The sequence below is a fragment of the Chanodichthys erythropterus genome, chromosome 10 (assembly GCF_024489055.1).
Source record: "Chanodichthys erythropterus isolate Z2021 chromosome 10, ASM2448905v1, whole genome shotgun sequence".
In the NCBI taxonomy this organism is placed as follows: Eukaryota; Metazoa; Chordata; class Actinopteri; order Cypriniformes; family Xenocyprididae; genus Chanodichthys; species Chanodichthys erythropterus.
In genome coordinates, this window is record NC_090230.1 from 25,292,601 (window position 1) to 25,309,889 (window position 17,289).

The 17,289-nt window shown below is 38.1% G+C and overlaps 1 protein-coding gene and 1 long non-coding RNA gene across 2 annotated transcripts; both read left to right on the top strand.

The window, feature by feature from the left end:
• Positions 1-8,493: 8,493 nt before the first annotated feature.
• LOC137029283 (uncharacterized) lies at positions 8,494-16,256 on the top strand. Its single transcript, XM_067398855.1, has 7 exons — positions 8,494-8,630; positions 9,025-9,336; positions 9,541-9,852; positions 10,041-10,322; positions 14,921-15,238; positions 15,383-15,673; positions 15,864-16,256. The coding sequence occupies exons 1-7, from the start codon at positions 8,573-8,575 to the stop codon at positions 15,878-15,880; spliced, it is 1,590 nt and encodes a 529-aa protein (XP_067254956.1). The 5' UTR covers positions 8,494-8,572; the 3' UTR covers positions 15,881-16,256.
• Positions 10,632-13,420, top strand: LOC137029282 (uncharacterized). The gene is made up of 3 exons (XR_010896269.1): positions 10,632-10,932; positions 11,925-12,001; positions 13,090-13,420. It is a non-coding gene; the product is annotated as an uncharacterized lncRNA (long non-coding RNA).
• Positions 16,257-17,289: the final 1,033 nt, after the last annotated feature.

The following is a 17,289-nucleotide window of genomic DNA, read 5'->3' on the forward strand; positions in this document are numbered from 1 at the left end:
TTCCTTGGTGCGGCAGCCATTACATGATTAACCATGGTGTCGTGGAGAAATGCGACACCAACGCTCAGGAGAGCCAACAGTCAGTAAAGCGTAATCCATGAAATGACTCTCACGGATGAGTTGTGATTTGAGTGGTTGATTCAAGCCATCACAGAAGAAGTCTATGAGTGCGCAGTCAGGCAAGTTTGAATACTGTGCAATGTCCAAATATTCCGCTACATATTCCTCCAGTGATTGCGTGTCCTGCGTACTCCACAACAACAATTGATTAATGTCCATACCGTACAAATGTTCTCTGGGAAAGCTGCTGGATCGTGGTGGCGGCGAAGTCTTCTGTAACGAAGCGGGACTCATGGTAAGATCCAACTGCAAGCTTTTATTTAAAGTGAGCATAGTCGTACAGGCTGGGTCGAACAGGGGCAAACAGGAACAGCAAGGGACAGGCAGAGTCGTAGTCAGGAAACAGGCAAAGATCAGGACAGGCAGATATCACTCACAGGACGGTATACAAAGCACAGGTCAGGACAGGCAGCAACGGGTCAATAACGGGTAACAGGCAGGAACAATAACAACAAACAGACAGGATATTAATGCTCAGAATTGTAACAGGAGTTAGCAAGACTTTGCGGTGGGGTGGTGTGTGTGAAAGTCCTTTATAGTCCTGGTAACTATAAAGTGAACATGTGACTGGCAGGGAGGATTGTGGGAAATGAAGTCCGGGAACTGACAGGAACAGACGGTGTTCATGTCATAATGCCCCCCTCTCGGAAGGCGCGTCCTCGCAAAGTAAACGGAACAGCTAGGGAGGGAGGGGGGTGGGTGCATTGGAGACTGGTATGCAGACAGGAACAGGGTCCCCAATGCAGGTTCCAGGAACTCGGGCCACCATGGTGGGTCAGGTGTCACGGGCAGCCACGGCATGTCAGGTACTGTTGCCGGCCATGGCGGGACAGAGTCCGAAGATGACCACAGTGGGTCAAAGTCCATTAATGGCCATAGTGGGTTATAGTCCATGGGCGACTGTGACAGTTCAAAGGCTGATGACGGCAGTGGCCGGGCAGGGTCCCCACCCACAAGCTCCCCACCCTCAGGTATACTGCCCCCCCCAAAAAGTTCTTGGCGAATTCAATGGGGCCTGTGGCGGGTTCATGGGCAAGGAGCTCGGGTGGCGCCGGCAGAGCAAGGCACTTGGGGTGGCGCCGACAGGGCAATGAGCTCAGGTGGCGCCGGCAGGACAAGGAGCCCTGGTGGCGCAGGCAGGGCAAGACGCTTGGACGGTGTTGGCAGAGCATGACGCTTGGGCGGAGCAGGAGAGACCTCTGGAGTGGTCTCCGGACCCACAGCGGGCTCTTGAAAGGCTTCTTGAAGAATGGAAGAAGCCTTCTTCCTCCTCCTCCTCTTCCGAGGATGAGGCGAGGGTTCTCCGGTTGGAGCGGGTTCTGGAGCGGACTCAATGGCTGAAACGCCCCCTACATCCTTAAGCACCGCAGGGGCGGCCATCCTGCCCGTGGGCACTGGCAAAGCAGCCATCTTGTCCATCGGCGTCCAGGGCACTTGAATGCGTTGTAACCGGTGAATTTGAGTGCGTTGCAATCTGCGAATTTGAGTGCGTTGTAACTGGCGAGCTCACGTGTGAAGCGTCCGGCGGGCTTGAGAGCGAAGCGGCTGGCTGGCTTGAGTGCGAAGCGACCACCGGGCTTGAGAGCAAAGCGGCCGGCGGGCTTGAGAGTGAAACGACCGGCTGGCTTGAGAGCGAAGCGTCCGGCGGGCTTGAAAGCGAAACGACCGGCTGGCTTGAGAGCGAAGCGACCGATTAATTGCCCCTGTTCGACCCAGCCTGTACGACTATGCTCACTTTAAATAAAAGCTTGCAATTGGATCTTACCATGAGTCCCGCTTCATTACACATACAAACATAAACACTGTTAAGCTACCACACACATACACGCTACACACAGCAAGGAATGTTTAAGCTGGGTCCAAAACCGCTCACTCATTCTCCGATCCACTAATCCCTATATAGTGTATGAGTGCACTATAACTGCAAAGAGTGAATGAAATGAAGTGAGTAAATTCGGAAGCTGATGTAGACTATATCTGTGCGTCGGAGAGCTGGAGCTGTCACAGAAATGGCTTAACACGTGATAAAACTAGGCCTACTTTTATCCTATGTGTTAAAATAATATTAATAACAATCTTAATGACTTTATTTTGTAATCATACATACCATACCTGCCAGCTTTGTAGTTATCGATTGAGTGGTTTGTCATGCTTAATATGTGTTCATAATCATTAAATACTATTAAAAAAACTGCAAACAAAAATAAACATTAACAAGTGTAAAATATTTCATATATTTATAAGTTATTTTGATTATGTTAGAATCTCACGCTCACAGATGACGTGGTCGTTGAGCGCCCTCAGGCGACTGTTGATTGCATTTGAATGAATAAGCTACCTATAGATGATTAACGAATATTTTTAAGTCAAGTTGCTGTTTTCATACTTCTGTAATATTTTTCAGTCAATATTAAATTACAGAAAGAACTATGAGTTTCAGTTTGTTGCATATTTTTGTAGGTTTCAAAGTAACTACGTAGTAGCTAGTAACTACATGCAGTAATCAGTAATGTAATCAAATTACAATTTTAATGTAGTAATTTGTAATTTGTAGTGGATTACTTTTTTGAGTAACTTTCCCAACACTGCTGGTAACCAAATGATATTTCTCTAAATTAACGATTACATTTACAGGTTCCCAGCCAGCACAGCCATGTGGGGCCCAGATCTGTGTCACCTGGGCTGTCTGGGTTAGCCCAGATGAAATGAACACTTATCAGTGAGCGCACTACAGGCTGTTAAATGTAACACTGAAACATGCTGTAGTTAATGAGATAATTAGGCGATAAAGAGCAGAATCACTGAAGGACAGAGAAACAACAACAACTACGACTTCAGCCACAGCCTTAGATGAAATCAGCAGAAGATAAAATACATTAAATCTCTCAAGATCTCAGCAGAGGAGGATTAAACAACTTCACAATCAGCATTACCAACTTCACTTATTATTAACCAGATTGACTTTATTTCTGACCTACATCTACAAAAGTTGTTATTGAGAATTACCAGAGGTTTAGATCTTGATGATTTGTTAAAAATAATAGTTTAAGTAATGATGCTTTTGGGGAGCGATGCTCATCTGGGCCCCACATGGCTGTGCTGGCTGGATTACTGTTTGTTTTCATTAATGATTATTCACGGATTTTGTTGTTACAACATGAGCAAACATTATATATTTGATTTACTGTCCAATGAACCCTGCAGTGTTGATTTTTCTTATCTTTTATTTTATCTGTACAAACATCAGTGTGTCGGGTGGGTAAATGGCTTCTGCTGGATGGTTGTCGTCTCTGTGTGTGTCAGCAGTTTGCAGCTGAAGCGTTTCTTAATTTTTCTCCTGCTAATAAACTCACAATCTTCCACTTCACACAAACATCTTTACACTTAAATAAAGTCCACAGAAATAAAACCCATCAACAGTCCAGTTGTAATGTAGGGAGCGGGACAACGGAGTTGATCCACGTGCAGGCTTTATTCATAAGAAGAGCGTAGTCAAACAGGTAGCAGGTCGATCACCAGCAAACAGTAACAGGAAGGAAAGGCAAAAGAGTAATCCAAGAACACAAGCAATGGTCAAGGCAGCAAACGATCAAAAACAAGGAAACAGTCCAGGGTCAAAACACAGGCTAGGCAAGACAAGACAGGACAAGAAGCAAGCAGAATGCAAACCAATGGCTAAGCAATACTCAGCAATATGTGTGTGTCTGAGTGCAGCTCATAAAGTGTCACTGATGGGTAACAGGTGTGAGTGTGTGATTGGTTACTAGATGGGGAATTGTGGGAAATGGAATCCATATGATGACAACAGAGGCACATGTAACACAAGTAAGAGTCACAGGTCAGAGGTCACATATGTGTAACAAAAATATGTCTTGCTCCGTAGGGGAAATGAAAACTTTACTCTGGATGACTTAAGAGTGAAAGGATCTTGGTCCCCACTTTTGATTATGCACAATGTGTGAATGTTTTATCTTACACTATTGTATGATATACTACAGGAATAGATAGTGTGTGCTTCAGGTCAGTAGGTGTCAACACGGTGGCTTCCTGAACAGAGTTGGGCAAGTTACTTCCAAAATGTGGTAACACTTTACAATAACAGTACATTGGAAAAAATGTACAAAAACATACTTGGAAGTGTAACACAAGTGAAAACAAGACCTAGCAGTGAGGTGGTGTGTGTATGAGTCTTTTATAGTCCGTGTAATGAGTGGCAGCTGGGTGTGGTGATAAGAGATTAGTGTGAAGTGTGTGCAGGTGAGTGGCAGAGAGGATGATGGGAGATGTAGTCCGGGAACTGACAGGAACAAACGGTGATCATGACACAAGGTCTAACAGTGTATATAATGTATTACATTTTGGGTAACACTTTACAATAACAGTACATGAATAACCATGAACTAATACCTAAATTAATAGTTACTTCAACATGAACTCATGATTAGTTAAGATATGAACTAATGAAGAGTGATCCTTAACTACGACAGGAGTCATAGGGATTCATGCATGAAAACAGAAGCTTTAACTATGCGTTAATACGTTTGATAATTAATGCATTAATTAACATTTAGGGTAAACTAAATCAAACAGTCTCTATAAGAAGGAATAATACATATTTGGACTTTGAAATAAATTTAAACAATTTATTATTGTCAGAATTTAAACTACTGACATCAACAGCTTCATTATAAACATTACTGAAAGGCACATGATTAGTTTGCCATTATTTTCACTTATCCTCCTTATCAAACATATAAAATACTAAATACACTATTAATTTATCTTAAAAGGTCTTAATTAGTTTTGTGATATTCTTTCCTATCAAACTAAACTACTGTGACTTACATCAGTTCCTGAGGAATCGGTTCCCAAAAAAATAACCAAACAGGAAACATGAACTAAGGTCAGGGAGCGTTTGCTGGGATCAGATTCAGAAGTTCACTCTCCATCCAGACGCAGGCCATGATCATACTGTACCTCCATTCTCTGACTTTATGAAAAGTCACACAACATCACTTAACTGGGCTGAATAATTATATAGTTGTGTTAGTACAAGTGTATTTGATAGTAAGTTAATGATAATCATGAGCTGAATTTGGTAAGTAGTTAACAGTGAGTTAATTATGATTGTGCCCCCTCAAGTAAAGTCATGACATAAGTATACATTAACCAACCATTAGTTGATGTTAGTATATGCTTAGTTAATAATGAGTTAATTATGATTGTGCCCCCTCAAGTAAAGTCATGACATGATGCACATATCACACATCATTAACTAATATATGAATAAACACTATAGAGTGCCATCCTTATTCCTTTACATCCTAAACAGTTTCTGTTTCTGTACAAAAAAACTAAAATAAAAAGTATTTGTATTTTATTTTTATTTATTTAATTAAACATATATGGACTTGAAAGCAAGCCATAAACATACCTGTAAAGACACACATAAGGCACATTTACATGTAAAATAGCACATGTCCACAAGCTAATGCTAATCAAAGCATATACATTTAAATGACAAAAATACAAATACAGTTAATAACTGCACATAACCTCCTGAAAACCCCAATAAAACACACATGTAAATATGTCTTTAATTATTAATTCGGCTTACCAAAGCAGTCAACATTTATTAGTTTAAAATGCCAGCAACACAACAAACGCGCCAAGAGAACACCTAGCGTGCGCCACTAATAAGTGTCCCGCCAGAAACAAACCCTTCATACTTTAGTTCCGGGAATAAACTATGACTATTTAGCTATGACTAAATATAAATGAACTGTAAAAATCAGAAAACAGTTTAGATCAAATTAAATTTATTAGTGGTAGTTAGTCTATTTTCCACATTTGATTAGACAGATCTATGTAATTAATGGCTAAATAATCATGTGCCATTGCAATTATTTGTCACAAAGCTGCAGATGGCAGATTATGATATTACAGTGTAAATTATGACAGTATTAAATCACGTTTAATTCAAATTCAGAGTACTTCTTGTTTACTCTTATGGAGGCTGATTTATTTAATTTACCCCTAAATGTTAATTAATGCATTAATTATCAAACATGTATTAATGCGTAGTTAAGGCTGCTGTTTTCATGCATGAATCCTTATGACTCCTGTCGTAGTTAAGGATCACTCTTCATTAGTTCATGATTAGTTCATATCTTATCTAATCATGAGTTCATGTGGAAGTAACTATTAATTTAGGTATTAGTTCATGGTTATTCATGTACTGTTATTGTAAAGTGTTACCCAAAATGTAATACATTATATACACTGTTAGACCTTGTGTCATGATCACCGTTTGTTCCTGTCAGTTCCCGGACTACATCTCCCATCATCCTCTCTGCCACTCACCTGCACACACTTCACACTAATCTCTTATCACCACACCCAGCTGCCACTCATTACACGGACTATAAAAGACTCATACACACACCACCTCACTGCTAGGTCTTGTTTTCACTTGTGTTACACTTCCAAGCGTTTCTCCTGTCTCTCTGTCTGTTCCGGTTCCCGTTACTGATCCCCGTCTGGTTCTATTGTTCTGTGATTGATCGCTGCCTGCCTTTTGACTACTGCCTGTTATCTGACCACGATTCTGCCTGTCCCTCGCTATTCCTGTTTGCTCCTGATTGACCCTGCCTGTATGACTACGCTCAACATTTAATAAAGCTTCGCATGTGGATCTTACTCTGAGTCCCGCCTTCGTTACACCTTGCCAGGCTTTTTTTTTTTTTTACAGTAAAATACTGGCAACACTGTTGAGTTATTTACTGTAATCTATAGTATGATAATGTGAAGACGCCATGCGCTAAGTGATGATTGAGCATAAATGATGAACACCTGCTGTTAACAAGCACAAAAAACATTATTACACCAATTACTGACCAGATTAACTTTATTTCTACAGAAGATCTTATTGAGAATTAACAGAAGTTTAGATTTTGATGTTTTATTGAAAATATTTGGTTTGATGAGATCAGTGTTTGCTTTAGTTGAGCCCTTGACCCTTCTTACACTGTTGAATAACAGGCACAGTATAATCAATAATAATAAAAAAAAAAACACATTAAATCAAAGACTAGACACAGAAAGCGATCAGTGAATTAGACAAGTCCAAGATGATTACAGCATCATCACAACAGACAAAACACCTGATCAACTTCATGTTGGCTTTTTCCTGCCATAACAAATGTGTTTTATAAACACTCAGTTACAGCAGCCAGAGAAAGCTAATGTTAAAGAGTCAAGAGCCCAACTAAAGCAGACACTGATCACTACGATGGTGACTGCAAACTTCAATACATTTTTATTTTCATTAAAACTAGGGCTGCACGATTAATCGCATGCTATTCTCACGCGCATTTCGTCAGTAAAGCCGGTTCCCTGATTATCGCTAAATCGCCATCACCTGCTTTCAAATGAAGCGGCATTTAATAGACAGAGCCGTAGATCACTGAAAAGCCACGCAATATCGCGTTCATTATCGCAGATGAATCGCCTGCGATAATGAACGCGATATTGCGTGGCTTGTCTGTGAACTACGGCTCTGTCTATTAAAATGCCACTTCATTTGAAAGCAGGTGATGGCGATTTAGCGGTAATCAGGGAACCGGCTTTACTGACGAAATGCGCGTGAGAATAGCATGCGATTAATCGTGCAGCCCTAATTAAAACATCAACATCCAAATCTGTTCATTCTCAACAAGAACTTCTGTACATGTATGAAAGAAATAATGTCAAACTGGTTTGTGAACTGGTTTCACACTCAGTTTGGCTGAAGTCAGTTGTAGTTCTTGTGTTTCTGCTCGTCTCTTCTCTTTTTTCTGGTTTAAATGTTTTTTAAAAAGTCTCTTCTGCTCACCCTTTCCCTTTCCTGACAACTCAAAATGCCAAGGATCCCTGAAATATAATAATCCCCTTTCAGGAAAAATTATTCCCTTTCTAAATGATAAAAGCAGCTAAATTTTTTTACATATATAAAGATCCACTTATACTGTGTGGAAAAATATTAGGCATCTTAAATATAAATTGTTGTTTTTCTAAATGAAATAATTGGCTTGTATATGGTCACTTTACTGGAGCAAGTATAGTATACCCACTATTAGCGTAACAACAAAAAAACATTACATTTAAATGAATGGATGGTGACACATAAACAAGCCTGTTTATTTCTGCTTGATTTACAGTGGTTTTGACTTAAACTTTGTTCACTGCTTGTTTTTCTGGCCTTTGACAACCTGTGTGCTGATTACCTGAACTTTGCCTTTTTCTGGTTTTGAAAATGTAAGATAAGCAAAAGCTTGTTGATTTTCATTATATAAAAGATGATGGATGTGCCAGAGTAAACTGATGGGGGTCAGGTGAGGATTTACACACAACCAGATAAATATCACAGTTCAGTCATGTTTTAGATCAGACTAGTGTTGTGTGCTTTTCAGTGATGGAGAAAATGTTTCTCAAATTAGTTTTGCTCTGTTTGTGTCTGTGGCGTCTGGATGGTGAGTTTTAAATGTGATTTTTATTGCTTCAATTTCTTCTGTTCTGGTTAGATTAGTTAGAGAAGATTAGCAGTCACTGTTATGTTATTTTAGAAATAACTGAACTATGATTTTACTGTGAGATCAAGTTTAAATTAAGGTATTGTGTGTAAGTCTGTGACTCATCGAATTATCTGACAATAGTAGGCACTGTATTGAGCTAATCTTAATCCTACCGTCAGTACATTATGTGTATAGTCACATAAATTTGCTAGGTCACAGAATTCGGCACAACACCTGTCCAAACTTTTATTTGAGTAAAAGTCTCTTGTTTGTTCTTTTTTTTTTATAAATATTTATTTATTGGTCCATATAAAAATGCAATCTTTAATCTGTGAAAAACTCTGTTCTTCAGGTGTGTTGGGTTTTCTTGACACGAAACAAATATCAGTGAGGGAGGGAGAGAAAGTCACTCTAAACATTGGTCCTGCTAAACTGAAGGATGGTGATGTGATTCAGTGGAAGTTTGTAGAAACTTTAATAGCTGAAATTGATAAACGGGCCAACAAATTCACTGTATATGATGATGTTCTTGATGGGAGATTCAGAGACAGACTGAAGCTGAACAAACAAACTGGATCTCTGACCATCTCAAATCTCAGACCCGAACATTCTGGACGTTATGAGACCAACAGACCAAACAAAAACTTTGTTCTCACTGTCTATGGTGAGTTAAATATTTGTTTTACATCTGTTATTTTTTAATCACCAGATCCAATATTAGTCCACACAACATTTTGCACCTTTTATGTCTGCTCTGTTGTTTTATATTCATCATTTCTTATTTAAATTTCAAGCTATTTAAACAATCATAAAGTTATTTCAAAGTCTAACACTTTCTATTTTTTCTCTATGTTTGGTGACGATGCAGCAAAGGCAATTTTAGTGAAGGAGGGAGATTCAGTCACTCTAAACTCTGGTCGTAATGAATTGAAGGCTAATAATCGGATTGAGTGGAGGTTTGGAAGTTATAACACTTTAATTGCTGAAATGAATAAACAGGACGACAGCATCACTATATATGATGGTGTTCTTGGTGGGAGATTCAAAGACAGCCTAAAGGTGGACAAACAAACTGGATCTCTGACCATCACAAACACCAGAAGGAAACATGATGGAGAATATAGAATACGGATACATGGAGCAAAATTTACATCAAAAAAATTTAGAGTTTCTGTCTATGGTGAGCAGAGATCATTTATCCTGTTTTTCAAATATTCTTATTTTAAGGTCTATTTACATATTGAATTGTTAAATCATTTTCTAATTTGAAATGACAGACCATTTAAACACTCACTCAACACATTGAACCAAAAAATAAGATTGTTTATTAGATTTGCTCATATTTGTTTATTCTCTCATGTTTTCTAGATCGTCTGCCTGTTCCTGTCATCAGCACTAACTGTTCACAATGTTCTTCATCATCATGTTCATTGGTGTGTTCAGTGGTGGATGTGAGTCATGTGACTCTCTCCTGGTACAAAGGAAACAGTTTATTGTCCAGCATCAGTGCATCTGATCTCAGCATCAGTCTCTCTCTACCTCTGGAGGTGGAATATCAGGATAAAAACACCTACAGCTGTGTGCTGAACGATCCCACCAGCAACCAGACTCAACATCTGGACATCAATGAAATCCGTCAGAAATGTTCAGGTTTGTCAATGTGGCTTTATTTCTCCCACTCTGTGAAGCTGTGATATGATTGGTCCTCTCTGCTCTTGTGGGCGTGGCTATATCATTGTTCTGGTTTATGACATCAGATTCAGAAAAGCATAATCCCCTGTTTGATGAAATATTAGGCACAGTATCGGCCTTTCACTTGAAATGGGCCTTGAAACAGAAGGAGCCTCTGCCTGTGCTTGAAAAAGAGCCCTTCCCCGGGCAACGCACACCACACCAGGGTCAGAAATTAACAGGGCCTTGGGGAAAAATTCTATATATACACTCTAAAAACTCCTGGGTTATTTCTTTAACCCATTTTCTGGGTTATTTGTGTTGGGTTAAAATTATGGGTTATTTTTTCAGAGAGTAACCATTTTCTGGGTTATAGGGCTAATATTTTGACCCAATTCCTGGGTTGTTTAGGTTTCTGGGTTATTTTTCAAAGAGTAACCCATGTTCTGGGTTAACGCCCCTTCCCCCGCTCCCAGATGTTCTGGAATTTTCTCACAACAGTCGTTTGAAATAACCGTCACTTGAACTTGAACGCACTCGATCCGTTTTGGCCTGGGCTTCTTCGGTGCAACTTCGTCGCGTATTCAAGGTAAGCAAGTATTTTCAGTGTCAATGTAACGTTAAACGTCTGTGTCCATGTCCCCGTTGCTATTTTAGCACCATTTGTTAAAAAAATGACCATGGCTTACCATGGTAATTCTGTGGTGAGCATGTAGCCGCCTGCGGATATCGCGACAACATCTACATTAACTAGCTTAAAGTCTGTGTAAAGTCAAAATAAATATGTGTTTTGAGTTTGTCAGACTAAATAAGAAAGTGTTATTAACCACCCAGCCAAATTTGACGTAACGTAATAATACGATAAGTACAGTGCAGCTAGTGGCGACTTCATGCCGCGTTAAGGGGTCGAACACCGGACGAGAAGCACCGCGCTGCGCCGCGTCTAGGACAACTCGAGGTATCATGTACTTTCTCAGTTTATGGCCAGCAATATTGTTATGTTTTAGGACATTGTGGAATTAAGATAATGTCAGTACTATGTTATGGTTGTACTGTATAATTAAATACAATTGTTGCTGAGTCTGCAGTCTGAACACTTTACCTCAGAGTGTCCGTTAACTGAATGAATTGAGAATATCACCTGAAAATCCAATAACATAAGCAATTTTTATTCATGCAGCTGATTACTGTAAATTAATGTAAAATTAACTTTATATTGCAGCACATGGTGAAGTCAGTATATACATTAACGACGATTTGAGACAAATAAGTGTAAATTTAATATAAATCTATGTACGTGGCACTGCAGGATTTTGAACAAGGTCCTGAACCGTTGCTGGGCGCTTCCGTTGTGTGTACACTCATAGAGAATAATGTGTTTCAGTTTTAAATACGCATCTCTTCCGGTGTGCGACCCCCTTTAGCCGCGGCTAGAGCGACGAGGCAACACAATAGTTGAGTTATGTTAACCAGCTGCGCTGTGCTTATCATATTATACAGTGCTCTACGGGCTTAAGTAGTGAGAGTTAAAGAAGTGTGTCAAGTGTTCAAATTGTTGCTAACCTCTATTGTTTTCTCCAGGTCATTTTAAATGGACAGCTTTGTTGCCGATAAGCTAACTGAGTGGCGGATGTCTGAGCTGATAGAGAATTTTAGAGGTGAGCGTTTTACTCTTTTAAGGGATAGTTCACCCAAAAATGAAAATTTGATGTTTATCTGCTTACACCCAGGGCATCCAAGATGTAGGTGACTTTATTTCTTCAGTTGAACACAAATGATGATTTTTAACTCCAACCGTTGCCGTCTGTCAGTCTTATAATGCGAGTGAATGGTAACACAATTTATAAGAGTCAAAAAATATGCTTAGACAAATCCAAACTGAACCCTGCGGCACGTGATGACACATTCATGTCCTAAGACACGAAACAAACGGTTTGTGCGAGAAACCTAAAGCGATTGTTAAATGCAGTTGGACATGGTGTTTTAGAAGTAAAAAATTATATAAATAATTTTCGGCTTCTCGCACAAACGTGTCTTAGGACATCAATGTGTCGTCACGAGCCGCAGGGTTTAATTTGGATTTATTTTTGGATTATTTTTTGACTCTTATAAATTGTGTTACCATTCATTCGCATTATAAGACTGACAGACGACAATGGTTGGAGTTAAAAATCATCATTTGTGTTCTACTGAAGAAACAAAGTCACCTTGGATGCCCTGGGGGTAAGCAGATAAACATCACATTTTCATTTTTGGGTGAACTATCCTTTAACTGCCCTCATATCATCTCTCTATACTTAAATATTTTCTTTAATATGGCTTTAATATGTCAGTGCAAGATTTTGTGACAGTCACAACTTCTTCGACAGTGGGGAATGCATCTCTATAATAACCCTTATAGTTAAAAGATACTTGTGCCTTGTCTTTAAACTGTTATGCATAATAATGGGCCAGATATTCACCTTTGAATTAATGTCATTATTACACTTGTTAATGAAAGAAAAGATGTACAGTATAGACTGTCATTCACACAAAATGGGTAATGCTGCAAAAGAACCACATTAGTTAACTAGCAAATTGGGCCACGTTTTTTTTTTTTTTTTTTTTTTAACAAAAAAAAACAACAACATCATTCCCTTAAAAGTGATTATTTGTTAGCTTGATAATCAAAGAGTGTCTGGTGAGTGGTTCACAATTGTCTCGACTTATTAACAATACTCATGTTGTCTTGTTTTCTGTCTTTCAGGTGAAGACAGAGATGAGGAGGCATTTCTTCTCTTAGATGAGGACACTATCAAAACTCTTGTCCCTCAAGTTCAATCCAGTTATTGAATGTTGTCAAATGTTTGAGAGAGAATGTGTTGTTTATTTTTCTATTTTTTCTAATGTCTAATGTTATTACAGTGTGACCTAAAATAAATAGGTCCAAGTGTGTAGAGTTTATGTAGAGTTTAATTTAATGCAATAAAAATGTAAAAGTGCCTGAAGTGTGTAAGTGCCTGAAGTTTTATTTTCTGAAATAAGGCATACTGGCATAGTAACCCAGGTTATTTTTTACCTTTGACCTTTGGTTAAAAAGGGACCTACTAATTTCTGGGTTATTTCAACCCAGATATTGGGGTTGTTCTTTTGACCCAGAAGTTGGGTTATATTAACTACAATTTTGGGTTATTTTAACCCAAAATTTGGGTTAGGTATTTAACCCAGAAGTTGGGTCAAAAGAATAACCCATTTTTCTGGGTTGAAATAACCCAGAAATTAGTTGGTCCCTTTTTAACCCAGGATTTGGGTCAAAAATAACCCATTATGGGTTATTTTTGACCCAGGAGTTTTTAGTGTGTAGGACAAATGTTTTTAATATTTATAACAGTGTAATTTCCCCAAATATCAGCAGGATTGCAAGCTGGCCTCTGTTACACGAGCATCAGTGATGAATCCACGTTTTTGAATGAATCTGTCTAATTGAATGACTCACTCATTAAAGGGTTAGTTCACCCAAAACTGAAAATTCTGTCATTAATTACTCACCCTCTTGTTGTTCCAAACCTGTAAGACTTCTGTTCATCTTCAGAACACAAATGATCTTTTTGATGAAATCTGAGAGCTTTCTGTCCCTTCATAGACTGCCTTCACAACTGAAACTTTGATGCTTAAAAAAGTCAACAAAGAGATAGTAAAACTAATCCATTAGAATTGAGCAGGTTAGTCCAAATTTTCTGAAGAGACATGATCACTTTATATGATGAACAGATTGAATTTAGGCTTTTATTCACATGTAATCTTCATTTATGTTCCGAAGATGAACGAAAGTCTTACGGGTTTGGAACAAAATAAGGGTGAGTAATTCATGATAGAATTTACATTTTTGGGTGAACAAACAATTTAAGACAATGATTTGCCACCACCTACTGGCAGTTTTATTTCATTTAATTTTTTTCTTCATCATTTATATTTATATCTGGCACCTGTGGTTGATAAAATCACACCCGCTGTCCAACATGCCGCAGGAAAGACTATCCACACTATCCACACAAGACAATAAATCTCAGCAGAAGCTCTTTTTGAGAATTAACAGGTTTAGATGTTGATGTTTAATTGAAAACGCTTGGTCGCCATTTTGGTGATCAGTGTTTCTTTTAGTTTGACTCTTTTTGTGTGAGTTTGTGCTCTTTGCAACAGTGTTTACCAAAACACATCATTAACATTGATTTAACATTATTTCAATCATTGCTTGCTATCTGGGTAGATAGTTATCTTTTGTTTTGATGTAAATTAATCAAACACTAATCTGGTTATAATACAAAAGCCACTGGGAGACTGTAGATGATTGTCATTCACTATATTACATTAATGGAATGCCAGTTAATATAAAGATTTGTAATACAAAGTTTTTCTCCAAAATTAAGTTTTAATAAGATCGTCAAATCATGGTCCGTCTCATTCTAACATTTAATGCTAATGAGGTCACTAGCCTACAAGCCTCAAAAAATCTGGGGTGCTTCTCATTTCTCGTGTGTGCATTTCTCCACCCCATTAGGATGAGAGGTTAAATCTGTGACAAACTCTGTGTTCTTCAGGTGTGTCTGATGATGGAAAAAAAGAGTCAGTCTTAGTGAAGGATGGAGCTTCAGTCACTCTACCTTCTAATCTTACTGAAATAAAGGATGATGATGTGATTCTGTGGAGATTTGGAAACACTGTAATTGCTGAAATCAATAAACGGTTCGACAGATTCACTGTATATGATGATGTTCTTGATGGGAGATTCAAAGACAAACTGAAGCTGGACAAACAAACTGGATCTCTGACCATCACAGACTTCACAATTGAACATACTGGATATTATAAAAGAAGGATCAACGGTGTGAGCAAGAGATTCCTTCTTTTTGTTCAAGGTGAGTTAAATACGTGTTTCCCCTGTTTTATTTAATAAGCACAAAGATTCAATTATTATTCCAAACACCAAAAATGTATATGTAATTTCAAATTCAAATTACGATCTCTGTCTCTGTTTGTTCTTTGTGTGTTTGGTGATACAGATGAAAAATCAGCGAAGGAGGGAGATTCAGTCACTCTGGACTCTGGTTTTACTGAGTTGGTGAAGGATGCATTTATTCAGTGGGTTTTTATCCCTGAAAACAAAGATGCTATAGTAGTGGCTGATTCTTTCACTGTATATAAAGATGCTGCTGGTGGGAGATTCAGAGACAGCATAAAGGTGGACCAAAAAACCGGATCTCTGACCATTACAAACATCAGACCTGAACATGCTGGTAGTTATGGACTAATTACCACAAGTGTGTTCAAGAGTTTCAGTCTTATTGTCTCTGGTGAGTTAAAAATCATTTTCACATCTTTTATTTACTTTAAATTAGATCTAAAGAAGTATCTTATTTAGATGTCGTTTTATCCTTAAAATGGTCAAATCCGGATTTATTTTTAACTCACTGCCTATCAGTTAATGGAGACATTAACGTTTATTCACTGAGCTGATCTCAGTTTGATGTTTTTATTCCTCAGGCCCTGCGAAGGTTTGATCCGATTGGTTCTCTCTGCTCTGGTGGGCGTGGCTTCTGTCATTCTGGTTTATGACATCAGAGAAGAGCTGAACAAGATCAAACACATATTCACACATCGGAAAACTAAATGATCATGTCTTTTCTCATAACTATTTCAATCATTTATCAATTTTCACTTATTTTTAATTGCTTTATATGTTCTTCTGCTAGTATCGATGTTCATTTGTCGGTGGCTCATTTCCAACCTAGAAGTTGATTTTGAGAACAAAAAGCAACAAATTCTCACATTAAATGCAAGTGTTTGTTTTTCAATCTCACACCGTGTTTGAGAGCAAGACAATTATATTGTATTAAAAACGCGAAGATCGCAAATAAAAAGTCTGTTTTAATTACAAAAATAAAGTAATTAATAGCAAAACTCTTTGCAGTGTGAATACATTTTTCTTTTTCTTGCTTTCTTTAGGCTTTCTTGGCCATGTTCCTTTGATCCTAATATTCCTAATATAAAAATTTATAATTAGAGATCGACCAATATATCCTACTCAGTAAAGTCTTGTCCAGAAGACATCTTTTCAACGTCTTTGTCACAAAAGTCGTATGATGAAAAAATGTCCACTGAGGAGCCAGAATTAAAGTTATGACGTCTTTTTTGACGTCTTGTAAATGTCCAATATAGACATTCATGAAATCTCCATAGATAAAAACAACAACAACAAAAAAACAACCACGGATCGATCCATACACAGAAAAATCCCCGATATTAAATGAACACCTCTCAGTGTACATATGTGTCCACACTACAGGGTGTTAAAAGTAACACTGATGCAGTGTTAAAGTTAAAATGAGATAGTTATTAATTAAGTGATGATTGACAATTAGTAGTGACACCTGATGATAATAAGCAGAATAAATGAAGGAAAGAGAAACAAGAAGAACTGAAAAAAGAGACACAACAACTACAAGTGAGTTCCACTTATTGGCACTTATTACTAATCAGGGGTGTTTTTCCCAAAAGCATAGCTAACAAACTGGTCATAACTGCCTTTGAACTCTATTGGTAATGAACACACCCAAGTATGACTTTATTTCTCTCTTACATCTACACAAGTTCTTATAGAGAATAACCAGAGCCTGTGCTTCAGTCAGTGATGAGCCAGGATAATTTCCATGATAATCAAGGAAATGCCTGTAAAGTGCTTTTTTTTGTAAGACATTTAAGGAAAATTAGAATATAAATCATATAATATTTTATCTTCATTTTACAGTTTTTGTTTGTACAGCTGCTTTTGTCATTTTAGCTGTAATTTTCAATTCAATTTTGGGTAGCAGGGACATTATGACAATGTTCTGGGAACATCAAATTTCCCTAAATGTTCAGAGAATGCCCTGAATGTTGCGTGAAGGTAACGTCCCTCAACCCTAAAAAG